The sequence below is a fragment of the Petaurus breviceps genome, unplaced genomic scaffold, assembly GCF_028583685.1.
Source record: "Petaurus breviceps papuanus isolate PSGF00001 unplaced genomic scaffold, PetGlider_PUasm1.0 129, whole genome shotgun sequence".
NCBI classification, from domain to species: Eukaryota; Metazoa; Chordata; class Mammalia; order Diprotodontia; family Petauridae; genus Petaurus; species Petaurus breviceps.
The window spans coordinates 5,996,058-6,010,503 of NW_027185665.1; the positions used below are offsets into that span (position 1 = coordinate 5,996,058).

Below are 14,446 nucleotides of genomic sequence, written 5' to 3' on the forward strand. Positions count from 1 at the left end.
GGGAAGATATCTGTCTATACCTTTTATGGTTTTGTGTAGTAAGTACTGCAGATACATTAAAATCAATAGTATTTATTAATTGCCTACTGTGTGCAGAGCACACCATGGTAAGCACTAAGGGAGACAGATATAACCCAAAAAAAACCCATTACAGTTCAGGGGTATATGGCATAGTACATATTGCAGAAATAAAATGGGTGTACACAGTATTTGGTGAGAGAAACAGAGATAAAGAGAGAGAAAAAGAGACAGACTCACAGAGAGAGAGACAGAGACAGAGAATGAGAGAACAAATCCAATGAAATATTTACTTTATGAGAATACATGAATTTTCTATTTTTCTCAAACTTATTTTTCTCTCCTCAGCAATTTTAGAGACATCCTTTTCCTAGTCGCTGATGGCTCTGAATGCTTTCTTATTTCTATCTGAGATGTACTTAAAATTCTAGACTCCATAAATGTTTTTAAGATTCCCTTACTATCCCTTATTTCAGATATTTTAACCTTGGCGACACTCATTTTAAAGGACCTTTCCTTTTCTGCTCATACTTATCCCAAGGCATTTATACCGCCATTCTGCAATCTGATCAGCACTACTTTCCTCAGCCCATTTGAGTTGAGGAATGGCGTGTCCCAAGATAAATTGTCTTAGATACAGTTTGAGGGAAGGAAGGAGTAGAGATTGTCATCACTTCCAGTAATACTCTGATGGAGGCATTTCTTAGTTGAATCTATATGACACTAAGTTGGAAGAAAATTAAAGTAATTGCCCTCTAGCTAATCAATCAATCAAAAAGAATCTGTTGAGTACCTACTATATGCCAGGCAATATATTTGGTGTTAGGGATAAAAAGGCAAAAATAAAACAGTTACTATCCTTAAAGAGTTTATAGCCTACTAGAGGAAATAATTTGTACATATGCCTTCAATAAGCTTTTTTTTTCAAGTGCTTATTATGCCCCACATATGCCAAGTGCTGGTGATACAAAGAAATTTCTGTTCTCAAGAAGCTTACATTCTAATGGGGAGACAACATATAAATAAACATATATAAGATACATACAAATATACAAAGCAAGGCAATCAGGGTAGTATTAGCAGGTAGGTGATCAGGAGAAGTTTGATAAAGAAAGGAGTGTTTGAGCTGAGCTTTAGAAGAAAGAAGAGGTTGAGGGAGACAGAGGTGAGGAAAGAATTATGCCAGGCATGGAGACAGTCAACTAGCTCATTGGCACTGAGATGAAATATGGAGTATTGAATATGAGGAATAGAAGAAGACCATAGGAGAGGAGATGAAAGCCTGAACCAAGCTAAGTGTGAGTAGAAAGAGATCAATGGCTGAGCTGCTGTGGAATGTCTGCAGTTTGTTTTTGAGCAGTCCAACAAGTGTGACTCCTTTGTTTCTAGTGTTGAAGTTATTCGTCTTGGACAGAGTTATTTCATAAACTGGGACCTACAAATGTATTATCCGGAGAAGGACACACCAGCAAAGTCTAGAACAACCACACTGAATGAACAGCTTGGGCAGATTCATTACATTTTCTCTGATAAGACAGGAACATTAACACAGAATATCATGACATTTAAAAAGTGCTGTATAAATGGACAAATATATGGTAAGTATGAGCCATGATTTCACTGAACATTTGTGGGAGATGTATTGTGGATAGAGCTCTAGGCAGCACTGGGCATAATAATAACAATTGGCATTGAGGTAGCACTTTAAATTTTGCAAAGTGCTGTGACACGTTGTCTCTCATTTGATCCTCACAACAGCCCTGTGAGGTAGATGGTGTTATTATCATCATTTTACAAATGGGGAAACTGAGGATGAAAGAGAGAGTAAGTGACTTGCCTAGTGTCTCACATTAGGTGTCTGAGGCCAGATTAGAACTCATTTCTTCCTAACTCCAAGACTAATGTTCTTACCCACTGGACCACCTAAATGCCTCTATACAGAGTAAAATAAGGGATAAGAGGGAACTTGGTAGTAATAAGATCTCTTTCTTGCTCTGAGCTTCAGCCACCACCCAGGAATATGATGCCACTCACTGGCAGGTACAAGGAATAAGTTGGTGGTTAAGTTTAATTAATAATATACCACATAATACTCCAAGTTTGCATACGGGTTTAAACTTTTCAAAGTACTTTTATACAACTTAGTAATCCTGAAAAGTAGGTAGAACAGGTATTTCCATTTTACAGATAAATAAACTAAAATGAAAAAGTCAAGTGATTTGCCCAAAGGCACACGCAGTTATTGACTAATAAAGCTGAGACTCTTATGACCTATGTGTCCAGTCTCATAGACAAGCGTTATTTCTGTTATACTGCATTGCTTTCTATAGTCAACGCATTAGACTGAACAAAGTCTTGTGATGCTGTGAACAAAATTGTGATCGTTCAAGATGGTTATAATTTAATGAAACAGAAGAAACAGAAGCACATTTGTAAATTCTAACAAAACCGTATAAAACATACATAAAACACAATAAAAAATGGGGAAAATATATGTGTGTATATATATTTGCACACAAGTACTGATTTAGCTTGTTATTTTAATATTTTCTCTTATTTCAGGAGACCACCGGGATCTATCCCAGAATCACCACAGCAGGATGGATGTGAGTTCTTTCACTTCCTTCAAGGGTCATTTGTTGTTGACATTTTACTTGGGAACAAATGTTAGCTTGTCAATATTTCTGTGTGTTTAAAAATACATTTAAATTATACAATGATTGTTTTTTAGGCAAAAAAAAAAAGTAACTCAGAATGAAAATTTAAGCTTCATTGAAGCTCTTAGTTTGGCATTTTCATATTCAGCATTTTTTCTTCCCTCACCCCAGGAAGTTGATTTTAGTTGGAATACATATGCAGATGGAAAGCTTGTGTTTTATGACCATTATCTGATTGAACAAATCCAGTCAGGGAAAGAGTCTGAAGTTCGACATTTCTTCTTTTTGCTTGCAATCTGTCACACTGTCATGGTGGATAGAACTAATGGTAAGTAAGCATTTCACTGGCATTAAGAGAGCCTGAAAATTTATTATCTACTCTGTAGACCTCATAGTGAAGATTTAAATGCATTTAAATGACATACACAGCAAATTTCTCAAGAGTTTAATTAATTAAAAATAATTATTGAGCTTTTACTCTCTATATAAGGTATAAAAGATTCCAAGAAATAAAACATTTCAGCCTTTGAGTTTAAAATCTACCCTCTTCTTCAAGCCTTCATTTCTAAATATGGTTACATTTAAGGACTATTTTAAAGTTATGACTACTGGTTGTCTAAGATCACATTAGGAAATTTAAAATGTAAAATTATCCATCATTAGGATGGCTAGGTGGCGAAGTGAATAGAGTATGGGCCCTGAAGTCAGGAGGACAAGAGTTCAAATCCAGCCTCAGACTCTTAACACTCACTAACCATGTGACCTTGGGCAAGTCACTTAACCCCAATTGCCCTGCCCTCCCCCCTTCAAAAAAAAGGTAAAAAAAATTATCTATCCTTGACAGATGGTAGCCATTTGAAATCATTGGATATAGACATGATAACATAGAGCCCTGGTATGAGAAAAGGAGCAAAAAAGTCCCCTTGCCTCTCTGTGCTTAGGCATAAGTTGTGTCTATTTGTAAAGTATTCTCACGTTCATGCTTTAATCAATATAGCCAACAAAAACACTTCAGTATTTACTTGTCACTGATTTCATTTATCTATAATAGGGCATAAATTGTGTGGAATGAAATAAGTTTAAATGCTAAATAAATAGTGACAGAGAGTGTTATCAATCCATAAATTCCAAAGTAAACTATTCTTCTGATGAATTTAAGGAGTCTAATAAAAGCTGTTTTCAGAGTTAAAATTGAGGTCGAGAAATGGAAAGGGGTTATCAGAGATCATGGTGGGGAGTGATGCAAACAGATGATACCAGCTCAGTCATAGGAGAGGTTAAAGTCTGTTTGACTGGACATCTCTTCACAGAATAAGGACAAAGTACAATGTCATAAAGCCACCTGGCTCTCTGGCTTTGAATAATTGATGATACTTTAAAACACATACACACACACACACACACACACACACACACACCTCTGTGGAGTTTCTTCCTTGGTGGTTATGAATCATTCTCAAAGGAAGACCACAGTTCTGTGAAGATGAAGGTCCCATGTTTTACTCTAAATTCCCCAGGGCAGGGGTGGGGAGCCTGCAGCCTCCAGGCCACACATGACCCCCTAGGTTCTCAACTGTGCCCCTTTGTCTGAATTGAAACTTCCCAGCACAAATCTCCTTAATGAAAGGCTTTGTTCTGTAAAATTTGGACTTCATCAAAAGGCTGCACTTGAGGAACTAGAAAGCCACATGTGGCCTCAAGGCCACAGATTCCCCACCCCTGCCCTAGAGACTTTGCATAATGAAATTAGAAACCTGAGTAGACAGTAATAGGATTTTTTTCTCATTTTAAACTCAACATGTCTAGAAGAACCTCATTATCTTTCATCCAAATTCTGTAATTCTTAAATTTCCTGTTTCTGTTGATTGATACAACCACTCTGTCAAGCTGAAAAAACCTGGAGTCTTTGTGGCATAATGGAAAGCTCACCGAATCTGAGTCAGAGTCAGGAGTCAGAGAACCTGAATTCAAATATTAACTCTTCCTTTTATTACCTTGTGACCTTAGATAAATCACTTGACCTCTGCCGGCTTCAGTTTCCTGAGCTCTACAGACTGAGGAGTTTGACTAGATCAGGGGTCTCCAGAAGTGGGGTGGGGTCATGACATGCTTTGGATCAACCATTCAGGAATTGAGAAGATCATCTCTAAGACTCTTTTCAGCTCTCAGTTGATGATCTTATGATTTTTAACTTTTTATTCTACCTCAGTCCCCACATTCAGTAATCCAAAAAGTCCCATTTTCCTTCACTGTGCCTCTTGCCTCTGATCTATCATTTCTGTTTTTAGTGCTGTTGCTTTCTTAATTCTGGCCCTAGTTGGTTCTCTACCGAACTACCATAATACTGCTAGTTAATCTTACCTCTTAACCCTCCATACCTCATTCTATCTTTCACACTGCTGTTAGAATCACCTTTATCTAGTACGATTCTGAACACAGCAATCCTTACTTTATACCTAGGACCCTTCACATCAGCACCAGCCCCAATTTATCTTTCCAACCTTGACAAATACTGAGTACCTTCAGGCGTTCTACATTTCAGACAAACCTAACTATTCATCATTCCCTAAACCCTAACTATCATGTCAGTCAGTCACTTTGTATTTATTAAACATCTGTTACACGCTGGGCACTGTGATAAGTGTCTCTTTGTTGTCTTCTATTCTTGCAATGATTTTTCCTCCCATGATTGCCTGTTAATCCTTGTCTTTCTTCAAGATCAAAATCTGGTGCCATCTTTTTCAGAAAACCTTCCCTGTTGCCTCAAGCTATAATCTATTTCTCCATTCTAAATCTGATTAAATTCAATAGAACTTTGTTAAAAGCCTACACATATGGAAGGCATTAGAGATACTGCAGTTATCCCTTCCATATCATGATTTCCCCAACACAATTTCTATGTATCATGGGTTGGCATAAAAAAATTAAATGGGTATTTTGGGGGAGTTTTTTGGAAGCCACAGATGACACATGAAGGCCAGCAAATGACACAGAAAAGGTTTAGAAACTTAGAAATGCATAAAATATATTTATAATATTGTATCATATCTACATATTTCATCTTTTAATACCATGATAATTCATACTTCCTCTCTGGTGCGAAAGGAAAACCAAAAATATTTTACACAGATTTTCCAGATTGCGGGGGTAGGATGCCCCTAAGCCCCCCATGTGGAAGGGATATGTGTACAACAAAAAACAGTCCTCACCTTCAGGGAGATGACATACTTTAGAAGGGATACAACATGCACACTGTTGTTAATGACAAAATCATTTGAGGAGGGAGAGAACAGATAAGACTTCAAAGAGAAGGTGTCATCTAAGATGAGTTTTAAAGGAAGAGAAGAATTCTGAAGGTCGAATCAAGGAAAAATCGCTTTCTAGGCTTGAGGATTGTGTCCTGCTTGAATGCAAGAAAATAGGAGACTGAGAGTCAGATGTGGGGAACAGCTGGTGCTGTAGTTTGTTGGAATTGTGGGAGAGATGATGACTCAGAAAGGAAGACTGGGAAAGAGGAGTCAGACTTCTTTTTTTGAAAAAATATAATCTTTTATTTACCCCGAATTACAAGTTAGAACAATATTTTAAACTTTTTTTTTAAGTTTTGAGTTCCAAATTCTATCCCTTCCTCCTTCCCTCCCTTTCCCCTTCCCTGAGATGGTAAGCAGTTCAATATAGTTTATACACATGCAATCATGTAAAACATTTCCACATTAGTCAGACCTCTTTTTGAGGAGGTCCAGGAGAGAACAGTGTTGCAGAAGCAAAGGGAAAAAAGTGTATCTAGAAGACTGACCAGATGGTTGTAAGTAGTGTTGAAAGCGGCAGAGAGACCAAGTATTGAGAAAAAAAGCTATTGCATTTAGCAGTTCAGCATGACCATGAGTGACTGTTGAGAGAGTAGTTTCAGTGGAACAATGGAATTAAAAGTCAGACTTCTGCTTGAGATAGTGACTGGTGAGAAAGCACAGTTAGTGCTGGTGACTCTGGAAGTTGTGAGTGAAAAGTAAGAGATACATGGAACAGTAGCTTGAGGGGAGGGAAGGGCCAAGTGATTTTGTTTTTTTTACAGTAGAAGTTTGAACATTTTTGTAGGGAGGGAGTCAGGAGTTTCAAACCACTCCTATCGATTTATCACAATATAGCTTGCTCCTATCCATGTCACTTGCTAATTGATGGTAATATCAAAATAAGGTTGCCAGAAGGTGTGAGAAATTACATTATTTTGTATCTAGTGAAGAAAGCCCTGCTTCTGGAGGTAGGTAATTCTTCTGTGTATTTCAGCCCTTTCTTTTGAAAGGAGGAGATAGCAATAAGTGATGCTCCCTGAGACATGAATCAGTATTCCTATTGGAAACCAAGCCTTCTGAACATCAGGATCAGGTATCAACTGAGTCATATTTTATGTTATATAAATATGTTAACACAGCTCCCTGAACTTAAGACCCTGCAACAAGCTCTTGGTGATATTAAAAAAAAAGTGCACAGACTTGGTATGGAACATTTCACTTGCCTCTGTATCTGTTCATTCACTCCTGACATATCTTCTGGCTTCTCCACCCACACTCTCTAATTGTGTCTCTCTCTTCCACATCTCTCACTCTCCCAATATCTCACTCTAGGGCAGATCAACTACCAGGCAGCCTCTCCGGATGAAGGTGCTCTGGTCACGGCTGCCCGAAACTTTGGTTTTGTCTTCCTTGCAAGAACACAGAACACAATCACGATAAGTGAGATGGGAACAGAAAGGACATACAACGTTCTGGCTATCTTAGATTTTAACAGTGATCGAAAGAGAATGTCCATAATTGGTAAGTCTCACTCAAAGTCTTCTATTCAAAGAAGTACCATTAAAGCACATTCTATAATCGCTAATTTATGTACCCATAATCTAATTTAGCTGGATTCCATGGTAAAAGCATTTGATAAACTAATTGCTTGGGAAATTTCATGGGAAATTTCAAATCCTCTACTGAAACAGGTTAAATTTATATTTTTTTCCTTCATTCTTTAACCTTTTAAGACACTTAGTTAAAAAAAAAAAGACTAAGTGGCAGAGAAGTTTCCGACCTATTTTGGTGGAGATTTTCCTCCTTTGGGAATTTCCTATATCAGGGTACTTCCAGTTACTTTTCCCATCACGTATATTACATAGGCCCCATTTACACTGATAGCTACAGGGTATAAGAGTCAGTTCATTCTGTTGGATGTTCTTGGCATCAAACAGATTCAGGACCCTGGGTATTGACCTTGGGCATGTAAGATAATGGATAGAAAGAGAACACAGTATTTTAAAGTGTTAAATTTCTTGTGGGAGGGAGCCTCTGGGCTCTAAATGTATATTTAAACAGAAATGTGTATATTCCACTCCTTTCAAGGAGATGGCAAAAAAGCAAAGGCGTTCCGCTTGGGAACAAAATGTGATTAGGAATCAAAAAATAGGGGGCAGAGTCAAGTTGGCGGAGAAGAAGCACGACCTCTGAGCGGCTCCGGCTTCCACCCTCCCCAATCCATGTCAAAGGGGACTCTGAACAAACTCTGGAGCTGCAGAACCCACAACATGACACAGAGAAGCTAACCTCCCGCTGAGGACAGCCCAGCAGGTCGGCAGGAATCAGGGCCGGCGCAATGCTCTGGGAGCTGAGCCCAGGCCTGCGTGAGCAGGAGGTTTTAGCGCCATGGCGGGTCTGACCAGCCACCAGATGGAGGGACTCCAGAACACCAACAGCTGTGGCTCTTTCCAGAATTATCAACACATTAAGGACACGTTAAGGAAAAAGTGAGAGGTCAGTGCCATCTGGACTTTGGGACCCAGTAAGATGGAGTGTGTTGGCTTTTTGCCCCCCGGGGCTGCTGAGATGCTGGCAAAGCCAGCCAGCCCCATGTGGCAGCTTCAACTCCTGGACTGCAGAGTATAGGGGGACCAAGCGACCAGAGTGAGGGGTAATCACTCTTGCTTTAACCTGCTTGGATCTGGATTGTAGTCAAGGGTGGAGGTATTGGGGCATGTGTCCAGCTTGCCAGAGTGTGTGGAGACCTCAGAGAAGGCACCTATCTAATACCTCCAGCAGCTGAGAAAACCTCAGCGTTTGGGATGAAAGCTCCCCTGTCTGGTAGCAGAGTCCTACTGTGGCAAAAAGCCCAGGGGTCAAGTGACTGAGGGGTGACATGACCAGGCAAAGGAAACAAAGCAGACAGAAAATTCCAACAATAGACTCCTATTTTGGGGACAAAAAGGATCAAAGCATGGAACAGGAGGAAGACAGTGAAGTCAGAACTCCTGCACCAAAAGCTTCAAAGGAAAATACGAGCTGGTTACAGGCCATAGAGGACCTTAAGGAGCAGATAAGAGAAGTGGAGGAAAAATTGGGAAGAGAAATGAGAACAATGCAAGAAAATTATGAAATGAGAGTCAACAGCCTGACTGAGGAAAATCATACCTTAAAAAATAGACTAACTCAAATAACAAAAGAGGCTCAGAAAGGAAATGAGGAGAAGAATGCCTTAAAAAGTCGAATTTTCCAGATGGAAAAAGAATCTCAAAAGCTCAATGAGGAGAATCATTGCTTCAGAATTAAATTGGAGCAAATGGAAGCTAATGACTTTATGAGAAATCAAGATGCTGTTAAACAGATCCAAACAAATGAAAGAATAGAAGGCAATGTGAAATATCTCATGGGGAAAAACCACTGACCTGGAAAATAGATCCAGGAGAGATAATTTTAAAATTATTGGACTACCTGAAAGCCATGATCAACGTAAGAACCTAGAAATCATCCTCCAGCAAGTTCTCAAAGAATACTGCCCTGATGTTTTAGAACCAGAGGGCAAAATAGAGGTTGAAAGAATCCACCTCCTGAAAAGGAGCCCAAAAAGAAAACTTCTAGGAATATTATAGCCAGGTTCCAGAATTCCCAGATTAGGGAGAGAACATTACAAGCAGCCAAGAAGAAACAATTATAATATTGTGGAAAGACAATCAGGATAACACAGGATCTAGCCACTTCTACACTGAGGGATCGAAGGGCTTGGAATATGATATTCTGGAGGTCAAAGGAGCTGGGATTAAAACCAAGAATCACCTACCCAGCAAAACTGAGTATAATGTTTCAGGGGAAAATATGGCTATTCAGTGAAATAGAGGACTTTAAAGCATTCTTTTTTTTTTTTAAAGTAATTGCAGTTAAGTAACTTGCTCAAGGTTACATGGCCAGTTTTTTCTGGGTGTGGTGCTAAGTATCTGAGCCCAGATTTGATCCCCAGGTCATCCCCACACTGGAGCCAGTGCTCTTACTCACTGAGCCACCTGACTGCCCCTAAGCAATTGGGGTTAAGTAACTTGCTCAAGGTTACACGGTCAGTTATTTCTGGGTGGTAAGTATCTGAGCACAGATTCGATCCCAGGTCATCCCCACTCTGGGGCCGGTGCTCTTACTCACTGAACCACCTGGCCGCCCCCACTTTCAAGCATTCTTGATGAAAAAAACAGAGTTGAATAGAAAATTTGACATTCAGATACAAAAAGCAAGAGAAGCATGAGAAGGTAAACAGGGAAAAGAAATCATAAGGAACTTATCGAAGTTGAACTATTAACATTCCTACATGGAAAAAGCAGCAATTGTAACTGATGAAACTTTTCTCAGTATGAAAATAGTTGAAAGGAATATAATTATATATTTATGTCTATATATGAGGGTATATGGGCTTATGAATACATATGTGAATGTGTGTGTATATGTTTGCAGGTATACATAGATAGAGGGCACAGGACCAATTTAATAGGAAGTGATGATACTTAAAAGGTGAAATTAAGACGTGAGAGAGGATATAATGAGAGGAAATGGGGAGAGACAGAATGGGGTAAACTATCATGGAGAAGAGGCAAGAGAAAATGGTTACAATGGAGGGGAAGAATAGGAAGGCAAAAGGGAAAAGGTGAACCTTATTCTCATTGAATTTGACTCAGGGAGGGAAGGACACACACTAAATAGGATATCTCTCCTTACAGGAGAGTGGGGGGGGGGGGGGAGGGAGGGGGGGGCCAGGTGTTTCTGGCGACATAATCTTGAGCAAGTTACTTAACCCCAACTGCTTAGGAGTGGCCAGGTGGCACAGTGAGTAAGAACACCGGCCCCAGAGTCGGGATGACCTGGGATCAAATCCAGGCTCAGATACTTAGCACCACACCCAGAAATAACTGGCCGTGTAACCTTGAGCAAGTTACTTAACCCCAAATGCTTTAAAAAGAAAAGGGATGGGATCAAAATAGAGAACAGAATAAGTGGGAAGTGGGATAGGAGGGAGGGAAATATAGTCAGTCTTCTACAATATATCTACTATGTTATTGTTTTATATTAGCCACACATGTACAACCTATCTTATCTTCCCAGTAAGGGTGGGTGACAAGGGAGGAAGGGAATGAATTTGGAATTCAAATTTTGAAAATCAAATGTTTAAATATATATATATTTGTGTATATATATATACACTATTATTAATACTATTTTATATGTAATTGGGAAATAAGATACACAGGCACTGAGGCATAGAGATCCACTGGAAAAGTTGAAAGGGGTATGGGAGAAAATATGGGAGAGAGCAGATTGGAGGAGGGGATATCCTGTGGGACTGCTATTTTGGGGCGGTGGATAGGGGAAAAACGGGGAGAAAATTTGTAACTCAAAATCTGATGGAAATGAATGATGTAAATCAGAAGTTAATAAAGCATTTGAAAAATGAAAAAAAATGAACAATAAAAAAAATAAAAAACATATCCCACCCTGCCAGAAATGGTGCTTTGCAAGAGAAAGACTTACTAAGCAGGGAACAGAATCAATAAATCAGCAAACTTTATTGAGCACCAACTATGTGCAGACATTGTGCTAGGCACTGAGAATCCACACAAGCTGTAGAAGTCCCTGCCTTCAGCAAGTTTACATCCCATGAAGAGAGATGTGTACATGTGTAAATATATGCAAAATAAATACAAAGGAGTTAGAGAGGAAGGGTACCAAAATGGGTCAAATACCACATTTACTTCCACTTACCCTGGAGATATTGAGCTAACATACTTAAATCCTCTCTTGTTTTATTTGTTATGAAAGGAAAGTTCTAGATGCTCAAATCTAATTGTGTAGCACTTTACGTATTAAGAAGCACTTATTCAGTACTGATCATTTATGGCTGTCATCACTGTGGCAACCCAGAACAAATAAAGGACTTGGACTCTGCCATCAATTAACTTAGATTTATTTGCAGAAATAGGACACCCATAGAAACAGTTATCAGTAAATAACAATAAAAGATATCATAAGGCAGTAAATGATAGTACCAAATGATTGATGCAAATAAGTTGATAATAATCATGGTGGCCTGGCAGTCAAGGAAGACTTCAAGAAGGAAATGAGAACAAAGTTAGCTCCTGAAAAATGGGAAAGCATCTATCATGTTCACTTTGCTAGTTGTTCCCATTTATTTAAATGGTTTGCTCATTCCTTGTAGGCAAAAGTCCTTGACTATTTTAACAGATTCATAATTGTTTAAAAGTCGTTATCAGTGGTTTTACCCTTAACAGATCTTAATACTAATGTTCTCCAATAATGACAACTTAATGAATGTGAAGCTTGCCTCAAAGAATCTAGCTTAATTCTGTATTTTCTTTTTCCATTAATTAGTAAGGACACCAGAAGGTCATATTAGACTTTATTGTAAAGGCGCGGACACTGTTATTTATGAACGGCTGCATCCGATAAATCCTACCAAACAGGAAACACAGGATGCCCTGGATGTAAGTCTTGTTTTTTCATCTTGATTTCATAATCTCAAGTTAAACTCCAACTACCATATCCATCATTCAACATTGTCTAGTGGAATCAAATTAAGAGAAAAAAATGTAAGTTTTGTCTCTGTCACTAGCAAGCTGCATGGGAATGTGTATAATATACCAGAGGACACTTTTGTTTGCTGTTGTCAGATGATGATTGAAATCAGTGTGTTAATCCAGGATGGTAACACATTCCCAGGTGATTTTAAATGAGTCACTTAACCTCTCCACAAAAGTTCCTGAGGCCAAATAGGATTAATACCATTTCCATTTTACCCACCCCAGGCATAGTTTACCAAGACAATGTATATGCATTGACTATAAGGCAATGAGGGTGATTTTTTTTAATCATCATAATTCATCCAAATGAATGTTGCTTCCCTAAAAATAGTCATTCTGAAAGACTGTATACTTACTATATTGGTGCTACTATTGCCCTCAAACATTTTTGGAAATTCTTCTTTGGAATTACATATTTTTATTATCTGTGATGGTTGTAAGTTTTCACTCTTTAAGAAAGTTTTTTTTTTTTTTTAACAGACAACAGTCATTCATGGACAAGTCTGGAGAATAATGTTGAGGATTAAACTAGGTAGAGAATCTTAAAAATTGGAAGGGAACATCTAGTCCAGCCTCACATGAAAGAAATATCTTATCTTATAGGCAATGGGGTATAGAAATCCATCTTGCACTACAAGAAAGTAAAGGGGGGGAGCATGTAGGGGATATAAGAGGGGGCAGATTTGGGGAAGGGTATTCAGTATGCTTACCATCTTGGGATGGGGAGGAGAAGAGAAATGGGAAGAAAAATTTTAACTCAAAATCTTGTGGAAATGAATATTGAAAACTAAAAGTAAATTAATTAATTTTTTAAAAAAAGAAATATTTTGTACAATGTCATTGAGAGGTAGTCATCCTGCCTCTGTTGATGGGGAATTCATTATTTAAACTGAAAGTATATTCTGTTTTCCAATTGTTCTATTTTTTATTATATTTTTCCCCAATTATATGTAAAAAAAATTGACATTAAGTTTTGAGCTACAAATTCTATCCGTCCATCCCTTCTCTTCCCCCTGTCTTAGATGAAAAGCAATCTGACCTAGGGTATACATGTACACTCATGTAAAGCATTTCCATATAAGTAATTTTTTTCTTCTGTTAGTAATTTTCTTTATTGTTGTTTTTTAGTTTGATTTTTCATATTCTAATAATTAAAAAGGTCTCCCATATAACTTTTGCACATTAGTGAATTATAGACTGGAAGTCCATTATTCCTAGTCTGTCCCCTCCCCCTGCCCCTTTTTGGTTTACACATAATATAACTTTCCCTCCTTCTTCAAAGACTTTCATATATTTGAAAATAGCTATCACTCAACAAACAAGTTGGTGAAAATTAAGTTCATACTGTATCAAATACTGTGCTAGATACTAGAGATAAAAACATGAAACAATACATAAACCATGCCTTCAGATATGGCAGGTCAGCCATAAGAAAAATATATAACTTCATCTTTTCTTTAAGCTAAATATTCCCAGCATCTCGGACATTTTTCATATAAAAATGTCCAGATCCTTCATCATCCTGGGTACCTTTTTAAAATATATATATTTTAGCATAAATTTTAGGGGATTGAGGGAGGGTCTCTACCTCTAATTTTTATCAGAGTAGGGAACACTTCTATCCCTCCTTAATAATGTGGTGCCCAAAACTGGGCACAGTATTCTTGTTGTGGTTTGACCAGTGCAGAATATGATGATACATCTATGATGTATTCACTGTATTTCTTAGTGTTTCTGGATTTTAAATGTTTGTATTCAATAAAATTGTATCTATTTCTTTTTGTAATTATAATATCATGATATCATTTTCTTGAGTGGTTCATAAGCTTTCGTACTTTTATGAGCAATGGTAGCTTCATTGGAATAATTATGTAAATTCTTAAAGTGC

At 38.0% G+C, this 14,446-nt stretch overlaps 1 protein-coding gene across 1 annotated transcript in view; it reads left to right on the forward strand.

Moving 5' to 3' along the window:
• Window positions 1–14,446, forward strand: part of LOC138173214 (phospholipid-transporting ATPase IC-like) — a 165,792-nt gene that overhangs the window by 114,819 nt on the left and 36,527 nt on the right. Inside the window, exons 13-17 of the mRNA XM_069103121.1 lie at window positions 1,408–1,616; window positions 2,581–2,624; window positions 2,847–3,003; window positions 7,298–7,486; window positions 12,350–12,462. Coding sequence (XP_068959222.1) covers window positions 1,408–1,616; window positions 2,581–2,624; window positions 2,847–3,003; window positions 7,298–7,486; window positions 12,350–12,462 — 712 coding nt within the window. The remainder of the gene's footprint in view (window positions 1–1,407; window positions 1,617–2,580; window positions 2,625–2,846; window positions 3,004–7,297; window positions 7,487–12,349; window positions 12,463–14,446) is intronic.